This window comes from Haliotis rubra, unplaced genomic scaffold (genome assembly GCF_003918875.1).
Source record: "Haliotis rubra isolate DU_JTF1 unplaced genomic scaffold, ASM391887v1 Scf300, whole genome shotgun sequence".
Lineage (NCBI taxonomy): Eukaryota > Metazoa > Mollusca > Gastropoda > Lepetellida > Haliotidae > Haliotis > Haliotis rubra.
In genome coordinates, this window is record NW_025766970.1 from 726,020 (window position 1) to 738,158 (window position 12,139).

A 12,139-nucleotide genomic window follows, 5' to 3' on the forward strand; every position below is an offset into this window, starting at 1 on the left:
TAAATGACTAATTTCCTGTTTGATGTGGTGCATAATCTACACCTGATATAATGTATATATGAAACAATGTTAAACTTCACCGTGTCTACTGCCATTTAATGGTTTAAATATGTGCCTCTCTCTCTCTCTCTCTCTCTCTCTCTCTCTCTCTCTCTCTCTCTCTCTCTCTCTCTCTCTCTCTCTCTCTCTCTCTCTCTCTCTCTCTCTCTCTCTCTCTCTCTCTCTCACACACACACAGTATAATGGCCATTTCTTGTTTATCTTCTTAATTTGGAGCTTCAATGTGGATAAGAACAAGTTTATCAATTTATTCACGTCAGTTAGTTTGACGTTGCCAGGGATCGAACCATTGAATTGCCGCTCTCCAAGCAAACGTTCAATCCACTAGACCATGAGGTGCTCGTCGACAAGAAAAACTTGGTAACTGGACCTGACAAAGAGAAGGCTATCGATGAGTAGGAGATCTTACGTGCGCTTCCCGACATGATGTGTATTTCGCGTGAGAAGGCTATGAAACCGAAACATGAGTCTCATTAACCAATTCAGAGAATGCCCTATTTTTCAGCCGATCCGAATTTGTTTGTTTTTGTTTTAAACATATTTTATTCACAGAGAAAAGGATTAGGAACAAGTTCTCTCACTTAGAATACCCTCTCCTTATTCTAAGGAATGTTCTCGTGTGAAAAGAGACACTACAAACAACTATGGTTACACTAAATTCCAATTCCTTGTTTCATAAGACAATGTTGTTTACAAATTTTATTTTTTTTCAGTTAAAAAATCTCGTATTTCTATATTTTATGTCGAGGTTTAGGCAGTATGTCGTTAACTAAGACGTCAAAGACTGCCCCTGTTTGAAGAGGTCGTACAATGATTCACAATTCATCTGGCTCACTGGTTACACCTGTTATGTGGTATTTGCGCTTATTGTGATTGATATAATATCAAGTCCGTTCCAGACCGTCAGACTTTTCTAGCGGTCAAGCCTCGTTTTGAGATTTCCACGATTTCCAGATTTCCGTTTGTCAGAGCACGCTGTACGATGTGTTTGCAAGGATTAGAAGGAGCGTAGTGTTGCAATATACAAGTGATTAGATGTGTCAAATGATACTGATTGATATTTATATATCCAGTTGAATGAGCTGGTCTCAACATTCTGGACTGGTTATTGTACTAAGTTGCGCAGTAGGACGGAACCGAGTCAGCAGTAAACGAGACTGTTGTGTAATCAATGTTTTGACTTGCGAAAACATGTTACAACCTCTTCCAATGAAGTTTGAAAATGTTCGCGTAAAATCGATAGTTTAAGAAGGTGTTATGGTGGAGACAATAACACCATGTGCATCTCCATACTGTCTCTTATCCAAAATGTTGGTACTCGGATGATTACACAGATATCCCATCCCAACTTGACGCAAGTAGGCAACAGTTGGAAGCAAGTGATGTTGTGAGCCCGGGAGGAGCGAAGGAGAAAATACCGATACCAATAACATAATTCAAAGTTTCATAGATTCAAAAGTGTATAAGAAGATTCCACGCCACTGATGGGCGAGAACAGATGGCTATGTATAATGCTGAAAACAATGAAGAGAACACAGCAGTTATAAGTATGGTACTTTCTGTCTTATTTTGTTACTTCGCTCAGCAGTAAACATTGATCTTTCATCGTTGTCTGTGTTGTATTATATATTTAATACACCGTGTCAATGTTTTGTGTGTATCTAATGGTGCATCTGAATCGTAAACAATAGGATGCTGAAACAGTAGCACAACAGATGTAAATATTGATCCAGTTACACAGTTTAACCGGAACTGGAACTATGCAAATTACCGAAAAATGATAATATCTACCTAAATAAAGGTACAGAGTATTTAATGTTAAAGTATTTGTATAAATGATTACTTTCATGTTTGAGGTTCTGCATAATCTATTTCTAACCACAGGTGGTTACTGTGATTTAATGGTTTTAAATCATAGAAGGTAACCCCGATTATTCCTCGACGTTGTGGAGCCTGTCGTGAACATCTGACTGAGGTTTTTGAACCAAGATGACGAGGTGGGGTGAAATGACGTTAAGCTTTGTTCTCAAGATTATTGAGCACATATTAGTGTGTACGTGTGTTTATGTGTGTGCATGTCTATATCTTTCTCTCTGTGTGTGTGTGTGTGTGTGTGTGTGTGTGTGTGTGTGTGTGTGTGTGTGTGTGTGTGTGTGTGTGTGTGTGTGTGTGTGTTGTTAGTTCTAAACCGGACTGAGATATCAGTAGATTACTCATCTAACCCTACTGATATACCATGCCGTAGTTTGGACACGCCACTCACACTCAGCATACTGGCTTCGGTCACACCAATTCCTATTTATCCTCTTATTTCGAACTACAACTAGGATAAGAACAAGTTTATCAATCGTTTTACGTCAGTTAGTTTGATGGTGCCAGGGATCGAACCATTGAAGTGCCGCTGTCCAAGCAGGCGTTCTATCCACTAGACCATGAGGGTGCTCGTCCACAAGGAATAAAATGACTGTGCTGGACCTAACAAAGAGAAGGCTATCGATGAGTTGGAGATCTTACGTGCGATTCCCGACACGATGCGTATTTCGCGCACGTCAGCAGGCTATCGATGATTTGGAGAAATTGTACGTGCGCTTCCCGATTTGATGAATTGTGTATTTCGCGCACGTTAGATGGCTAGCAAAAACATGTCACAACCTCTGTCAATGACGAGTGAAAATATTCACGTTAAATTGATAATTTCAGAACGTGTAATGATGTGCATCTCCATACAGTCTCTTATCCAAAATGTTGGTACTCTAATGAGCACACAGAGATCCCAACTTGACCGAAGTATAGTTTTAGTGCTTTACATCCTGTGTCATAACGACTTGGCCTGAGATTCTAACGATTTGATTGGATAACAGATGACCTCTCAATTAGGTCACGTTGTGACGGAACTACTTTTTCATTCATAACAACCACGTGAAATCATTCATTCTACAACTTATATGCATTGTGGGAATGTGAACATTGCGAACGTTGCCGTATCGCTGTTTAATTGTGAATCGAACTGAGACATTATATCCGTCGCAAAACATAAAGGCAATGTTTCCACCAGTGATGTTAGTTTACTGTACGAGGCTGTACGAGGCGATGACAACTGACGTGCATCGTGACGTCGGTTACAAAGGGAGCAGACGAGAATGGCGTAGTGACGTCAATACAGTGTGATGTCATGCAAAAGTGACTACAGAACAATATTCTTCCGCAACCTCTTTATGAAACCGGTTTCGGATTGAAACCAAAACAATAACAAAAATACGTTATTTTGTCAATTTAATGCATGTAAGACGTGGGTAATAAATAAAATACTACACGAGGTCTCATAACATACGAATTATACGAAACAAGTGTTCTTCCTATGGTTTCTGACCGAGGTCAGAAACCATAGGAAGGTCACGAGTTTCGTGTAATTCGTATGTAATGAGACCGAGTGTAGTATTCTCTCTGTACGGCCTCCTACAGTAGAAACTACCGCGTTGCATCCCGTTTCTTGGTTTGCAGTTGCTTCACGCAGCTGACATCACTGGTGGAAACATTACGTTTATGTTTTACGACGGTTAAAATGTGTCAATTCGACTCACAAGTTTTCAGCGACACGGTAACGTTCGCAATGTTTACATTCCCACAATGCAATCGTGGAATGTCGCTTGACTATTCAGCTTCATCTGGATGTACGGATCTAAACTTACGTTGGTAGTAGAAATGCGACGTTCATATTGCCCCATATGGTATACGTTAATGACAGATGTAATTAAAATAATTCAGAGAAGATATTTAATCCGAACGTAAACCGTCATTAAACTGTTATCATTTGTTTTTTGTGGTAACGTTCGTCTTAACGTAGGGGGGCAGACACATCAATAGAACAGCGCGCCAGTTAGCCCTGTGCGAGGATTCTTACTTCAGGTCACCGACACCGTTGTTTGTTTTCTGCCTTAAATTCATCGTAATTATCCTTAGACAGTATTAAATTTGGCATCTTAGAAAAGAAATACAGTTCGCTCTACCACCATGTATAGTGTAATAAAATACACTTTCGCCCTGAACTATTATAGTTAAAGCACGCGTCCTCGTGCCAGGCCCTTCCCATTCCGGTTTTTCTTAAGTATATTTTTTGAGTTGCCATGGTGACTGAAGATGTTTATTAGCGTACTGCATTAACAAATCAGAACTGAAATCGAATAACTAAGAGAATAATGGCAAAGAGGTGTGCATGTTTACATTGAACTTTAGGTCCACAATCTCATGCCATTCCGTTGACATGACAATTTACCTTACGCTGATAAACAACATGTGAATGTAGGGTATTTTCCAGTATATTTCCTTCAGGGGCAGCGCTGTAAGTGGATATATTTTTCCACACCTCCCACAAACACTGTAGAGATGGTCCAAGTACCCCACTCGTGTGTAGGTGGCAACATCTTGTCCATCATGTTATACGTGTATTGCCCTTCGTGATAGTTGTCAGTAGCAAGTTTATGTTGGGAAATGTTTCACCGATTAACTCTTCCAAACTCAATCGGCGTGTAAAATAATATTAAACTGATATGACACATTCGGTGTTCATTTGCTCGACCGAAGGGCACATGTCGGGGATTGCATGTACAGTAGAATATATTGAACAGTGTAACACCCTGTCTAATCATGGAACGGGTGTTGGATTACACTCTCACCTGTGGTGTGGTTATGTGGTCTCAACTGAAACATACATGAACTCACTCCAAGATCGATTATTTCTCAAACCCGTACAGAACAACGTTTTAAGGCTTACTTTTCCATTTACAAATTTAAAGAAATAAATAAAGTTGGGGTTCAGTATGTTAGATTTACGCATTCATCAACCCGACCCCCACCCACACCTCCCCACTACTGTTTAGACAAACGCTTAGTCTCTGAAAATGTAAAGTTTCTGAGTTCTGAGATACAGACGTGAGTTAGTTTTCTTGTTAAAAAAAACAGGCCGTGAATCGCAGAAAGTCGTCATAACAGTGTACATACTTTATTGTTGATATTTTATCCAATTTTCCAATTTACCTTCAGGTCGATTAGCTAGAATGGCGACATGGCCAGAGCCAGTGTTGCAGCAATCCTCTTAGTTTGTATTCCATTTATGTGCATTAAGGGTATTTACCATACCTGCCAGATAGACAATCTGTCTGCCACCCAGTCGCACGAATTGCACTGGTCTCACCATATAATGTCGATACCGATTAACGCTGAAGCTAGTTTTTGTACATATTAGATTCCGTCCAGCGCGGCATGATGTGCTGATAAGCTATGGCTTATATTTTAGGCTTCATGTTCGAGAATTCATTGTCAGTAATTGGAGACTGTATTTCCGCTGTAATATGTGTGTGGACGTATTCACTCCCATTAAAAGTCGGATTCAGGCATAGGTCAACGTATGAATCTGCGCAGTGGAACTGTATATAACGTATCTAGCAACATCTACTTCTGTCTTCGTTAGTTACACAGCCAGGTGGCCAGGTGTGACGATGAGCTGTGTTAGGCTGATGTTCGTCTTTGCGGCTGCCTCCCTAGTGTCACCAATTGTCTTCGGGAATCTAGATGACTGGAGACAGAGTCTGGAGACATTGAAGTCTCGTCTTGATGCGAAAGGACCACCGATCGTCTCACGGACACATGTTCCTTATGTGACTATCACACTTGGGCCGGTGCAAGTGCATGATCTAGATGATGCCAACCAAATTCTGAAATTGGGGTTCTTTGTAACCCTTGTCTGGACGGACAACTCTCTGAAGTGGAATCCCTCGGATTACTCAGGTATAGATCGAGTGGAACTTGCAGTGCAGGAACTATGGACACCTACTGTGATTCTGGCGAATAAGGCCTCGGGTGATGGCCCCTTGCAGACGTCAATGCCTGTCACATTAACATATGATGGTCGTCTTTTCTGGCAGAATGCGATGACAGTATCTGTCCTGTGCAAAACAGATCTGAGAAAATACCCTTTTGACAGTCAGATCTGTCCAATGTTGTTTTCTTCAGGAGTGGGATACAAGATCACCCTAAAACCAGAAATCACTATTGGCGGTGACGGCTTGAACCTGCAAACCAATGGGGAATGGGAGACTGTAAACATTACATCGGCTAAAACAACTTATGCAGAAACAGAAAGTTACGAGCTAGCCACATTCTACATACATCTGTCCAGGAAGTACTTGTTCCACGTCTTGAACCTGGTTTTCCCAATGTGTCTTCAGTCTGTCCTCAACAGCTTCGTCTTTTTGTTGCCGGCTAGCTCGGGGGAGAAGATGGGCTTTGTCATGACCGTGTTTGTGTCAAATGCCCTGTTCCTCAGTCTAATCCACAACTCCACACCCTCAACTTCTGATTCTGTTTCCAACCTCTCCATGTACCTCGTTATGGTCCAGATCCAAGGCTTTCTCGCCATCGCTGCCACCATCTTGGTCCAAAATGTCCACCACCGCCGCCAGAATGTCCAGGACAGCGGAGACCCCCAAGGATGCAGACAGGTGAAGGTCACGCCTCAGGACAACACTGACTGTGTCCCTTCTGGACAAGGAACTCGAGACGCTGACACTGTTACGACCAGGAAGGTGCCTCTGGACAGGATGCTAGATTGTATTTTCTTTGTATGCTTCATGTGTTTCGGCATTGGCAGTCTCCTGGCTCTTGTATATGCATGAGTGTTTATGAGCATGAGCAGCAGCAAATGTAGAACACTACATTATAACCAGATGGTTGAAGAATTCTCGACAGAAAAGTGTGTACATGTGTTGAAATCCATACCAGGAGCTCTTCTTTGGAGTTGACAGGTGTCGGGATACAATTTGATACGTCTGGGAAATTCTTCGATTGGAAAGTGTGAATATAACTGTCATATATATATTTTATAGACGTTGAAAGTGCAAGCTTGAACAGTTCTGTGTTTGAAACCATGATTATCATACCTGAAGGGCAGATCCCTTTGTGGTAATTTCATCTATCACTAGTCTCCTCAATTACGCTACTACTTCACTTATTACAATACTCTTAAATAATACTGCTAATAGTACAGGTATTCCCAGTTGCCTCAAATATGCTGCTATCTCACTTATTTCAAGACCTCTTAATAATACAGATATCTCAGTTGTTCTTGATCTCCTCTAGTATGCTGGTATCCCACTTATTACTAGGCGCCTGTTTTTTTTCTGCTATCTTAGTTACTGCTAATCGCCTGAATCATACTAATATCTCGGCTATTCCGAATGCAACTTTCGCACTTGTTACTTGAAGGTATTCCTAATCACATCAAATATGCTACTATCGCACTTCTTCCTAGACACCAGATTTTGACCGATAGCTCAATTATACTTAAGTTAAGCTGCCATTTCAGTTATATATAGACGACTGAATTATACTGCTGTTCCAATCGCCTTTTATTTGTTGTTTCTATAAACTATTGATTTCTACAATCATTCATGTTTTATGTCACTTGTGATGTTATGTTGGGGCTTTTGTGTTTAAACGTGTTCACTTTTGTGATATTTCGAAATTAATGTTCATTACATTTTCCTAATGCATTTTCGAGACGATATCTTGCACAATAATATTAAAATCAGTATCACCATTTTGACGTAACGACAGAATAAATCCAATGTACGAGTGCTTGGGGTAGTTATTTCTGTCACATACGAGTGAGTTAGGAAATCGGTTTAACGCTGCTTGGAAAAATTTCTTTTTCTGAACTTTGATGTATCTTCTCCACATTCACTGAGGTCGACATCGACTTAGTACTAGTCACACAGTTCACTCTTTTGATGACAGTTGATTCTTCAGAGGATTAAATCTGAATAAAATCACATTTGGAATTGGAACCCAAGATATCTTTTAAATAATTCGATCAATGACAACAGTTGCTTTCTAACCTTGGTCTTTCTCCAGAAGATTACACTGGGGATTGTGTGTAATGTCATGATATGAAATTTCTCTGAGCTTTGGAGTACTTTGGAATTATAGCCACCGTTCCAACACCTCGACAGTCTTCTTCCTGCGCCTCTAGTAGTTCAGTGTGACTGTACCCGTGCAGACATCTCTCACAAAAATACTTCTTCGCTTTGTGAGGATTGGTTGTACAACAGCCTGCGACGGTTTTATCTAGGACAGGGCTTTTCCTGTGCACAATAACCCTATCCCCCTCGTGTCTGAACACGTTGACGACTAAATTGTTTTGCTTTTCGAATCTCATCCAGGAGGAGATGGGTGTGAGGCGTTCTACACCCGTGAAATCGAGTCAAGATTCCTCCGGTGTGGGGTTTTAAATAAGGCAACACCACCGCACAATAATTATTAACATTATCCCCTTTGGTTTCTGGGTTAATGATGGCCTTTTTCCCCTGAAATGCTTGGGTACCGGGAGGTACGATCCGCCTTTGAACGGCATGTAGTTCGCTATATCCACATAGATGGTATCAATACGATCCACCACCCATCCAGAGCCCATGTGGGTATATTTTTCTAATGATTCTTGTATTTTTTGTAACGGGGTATCGATGGTCGAAGGGATAGTCGGATTTGGTGATAACCTCCTGCTTGCCTGAAATAAGGTTTGATGTACTCGGTTCGATGTACTCGGTACTACCATCTGTCTGCTGGTTGTTAAGCGACATTTTAATAGTGAGCTGATATTTAATACTTTTTAAATCGTCCAACTCCTCGTTGATCTTTCTAGCTATGAGGGGTTTAACGTCGTTGACATCGATATTAGAATTCACTACCATCCGCCAGCCTCAAATAGTTACCCATGGCGTGGTCTGTCAGCACGAACCGTATTTCGACCGGCTCGGTGTGTTCCAGCAAGGTGAGCAGTATGGTTTCTCCCATACAAGAATAATGTTTCACGAGAGATTTTAGCTCTTTTACGGTCTTTTAACATGTGTAATGTACAGGAAGGTCAGTCCACGACTTTTCACGAGAGCTTTTAGTTCTCTGACAGTAGCCATGTTGCATACCATATGAATGTTGTTTCTCTAATTGGTTGCATACCATATGATTGTTGTTTCTCTAATTGGTTGTATACCATATGATTGTTGTTTCTCTAATTGGTTGTATACCATATGATTGTTGTTTCTCTAACTGGTTGTATACCATATGAATGTTGTTTCTCTAATTGGTTGTATACCATATGATTGTTGTTTCTCTAATTGGTTGTATACCATATGATTGTTGTTTCTCTAATTGGTTGTATACCATATGAATTTAAATGTTAATCTTCCTGAGTCTCTTAAAGTCACTAATAAAATCTGTATGTATCTGTATCTGATTTCCATATAGACATTGACATGTATGGGATATATATACCCAGGAAAAAATACAACCATGCCACCAAAAAGAGATTTGTCTTCGGACCAGATCCAAGAAATATGCTCCCTTCGTGGTGTGCTCACAGCAAGAGAGGTCAAAAAGCGCTTCGGTATCGGGTCCACAAGGCTGCACGAGCTATGGCAAGAGCCTGCTGCAGAACCTTCGACCCTCTTGCCCGCCGGCGAGATAGCTCCGACATCGCCAACCATCGAGGACTTCTACGACCGCTTGGGGAGGCTCATGGCTCGTGTGGAGCAAACTGCAACGATGTTGTCGGCTCGTGTGTAGGAAACTGCGACGATGTTGTCGGCTAGTGTGGAGCAAACTGCAACGATGTTGTCGGCTCGTGTGGAGCAAACCACAACGATGTTGTCGGCTCGTGTGGAGCAAAACGCGACGATGTTGTCGGCTCGTGTGTAGGAAACTGCGACGATGTTGTCGGCTCGTGTGGAGCAAACTGCCACCATGTTGTCGGCTCGTGTGGAGCAAACCGCAACGATGTTGTCGGCTCGTGTGGAGCAAACCGCAACGATGTTGTCGGCTCGTGTGGAGCAAACAGCAACAATGTTGTCGGCTCGTGTGTAGGAAACCGCAACGATGTTGTCGGCTCGTGTGGAGCAAACTGCTGCAACGATGTTGTCGGCTCGTGTGGAGGAAAATGAGAAGATGTTGTCGGCTCGTGTGGAGGAAAACGAAAAGATGTTGTCGGCACATGTGGAGCAAACCGCAATGATGTTGCCGGCTCATGTGGAGCAAACCGTAACGATGTTGTCGGCTCGTGTGGAGCAAACCGCAACGATGTTGTCGGCTCGTGTGGAGGAAAATGAGAAGATGTTGTCGGCTCGTGTGGAGGAAAACGAGAAGATGTTGTCGGCTCATGTGGAGTAAACCGTAACGATGTTGTCGGCTCGTGTGGAGCAAACTGCACGAGCAATGATCGATGTTGTCGGCTCGTGTGGAGCAAAAGCGATAACACGATGTTGTCGGCAACGATGTTGTGTGGAGGCTCGTGTGGAGCAAACGATGTTGTCGGCTCGTGTGGAGCAAAACCGCAACGTAATGTTGTCGGCTCGATGTTGTCGGCTCATGTGAACAGCAAACCGCAACGATGTTGTGGCTCGTGTGGAGCAAACTGCGTGTGGAGCAAAACGATGTTGTCGGCTCGTGTCATGGAGCAAACCGCGACGATGTTGTCGGCTCGTGTGGGAGCAAACTGTAACGATGTTGTTGGCTCGTGTGGATCAAACTGCAACGATGTTGTCGGCTCATGTGGAGCAAACTGCAACGATGTTGTCGGCTCGTGTGGAGCAAACTGCGACGATGTTGTCTGCTCGTGTGGAGCAAACCGCAACGATGTTGTCGGCTCGTGTGGAGCAAACCGCGATGATGTTGTACGGCTCGTGTGGAGCAAACCGCAACGATGTTGTCGGCTCGTGTGGAGCAAACCGCAACGATGTTGTCGGCTCGTGTGGAGCAAACTGGATGTTGTCGGCTCGTGTGGAGCAAACCGCAACGATGTTGTCGGCTCGTGTGGAACAAACTGCAACGATGTTGTCGGCTCGTGTGGAGCAAACCGCGATGATGTTGTACGCGAACGATGTTGTCGTGTGGAGCAAACTGCGACGATGTTGTCACGATGTTTCGTGTGGAGCAAACCGCAACGATGTTGTCGGCTCGTGTGGAGCAAACTGCAACGATGTTGTCGGCTCGTGTGGAGCAAACCGCAACGATGTTGTCGGCTCGTGTGGAGGAAAACGAGAAGATGTTGTCGGCTCGTGTGGAGGAAAACGAGAAGATGTTGTCGGCTCGTGTGGAGCAAACTGCAACGACATTGTCGGCTCGTGTGGAACGAACTGGGACGATGTTGTTCGGCTCGTGTGGGGCAAACTGCGACGACGTTGTCGGCTCGTGTTGAGCAAACTGCGACGATGTTGTCGGCTCGTGTGGAGCAAACTGCGACGATGTTGTCGGCTCGTTTAGAGCAAAACGCGAAGATGTTGGTCGACATCTTGTCTAGCTAGGCTGGACGACGACGAAGAAGAAGAAGAACTCCATGAGGAAATAGAGGAGGAATAAGAAGAGACGCGTCTGGATATCCACAAGGTGCGGCAGATGCTAGAATCGGCTCAAAAGTGGACCTACCTTTCGATAGCTGCCGTGTTCTCTGGAAGGTTGTTTACAAGACCTGGAGACACTGCACACCGGTCGATGAGAAGACACCCAAACCAGTTTCCACGGTCCCCTTCAGGCACCCCTTCTACATGGACTAGAACTATATAGTTTGCTGGTTGAAAAATGGATTTGTGGTTGCAGACTCTCATGGAAAATCACATAGAAATGACATTTCTCGTGGGCAAAAACACTGGACATATCATGGGATATCTAAACAACCTACAATCCACAGCCATATTTACTACATACGCTGAGGACATTTTGTCCATAACCCAGCCTGGGCGCCTCGACAGAGATAGGACTTGACGAACAGGGACATTCGGGTCACTTGGGTTGTCCGACATAGCTGCTGTCTTCTCGGTAAATGGCAAAACAGACAGACGCCATAAGGCGAAACAAACGTTGACGGTCAGGCTTTCATAACGTTATCGTCGAGCGTGTTCATGAATGACGTAGTGAAAAATGCCTGGCACGTATTTTCATATTTTTGTAAATCCAATGAAATAAGAAATGCAAGGCGAGACGCCCACTTTAGTCTGTTGTGCTCTCCTGCTTTCAAATATCACAAACTTGTTGACCA

At 43.2% G+C, this 12,139-nt stretch overlaps 1 protein-coding gene across 1 annotated transcript; it reads left to right on the top strand.

Moving 5' to 3' along the window:
- Nucleotides 1-5,469: 5,469 nt before the first annotated feature.
- On the top strand, nucleotides 5,470-6,731 carry LOC124282654 (neuronal acetylcholine receptor subunit alpha-3-like). The gene has a single exon (XM_046718681.1). It carries the CDS (start codon nucleotides 5,556-5,558, stop codon nucleotides 6,729-6,731), a length of 1,176 nt encoding a protein of 391 aa, XP_046574637.1. The 5' UTR covers nucleotides 5,470-5,555.
- Nucleotides 6,732-12,139: the final 5,408 nt, after the last annotated feature.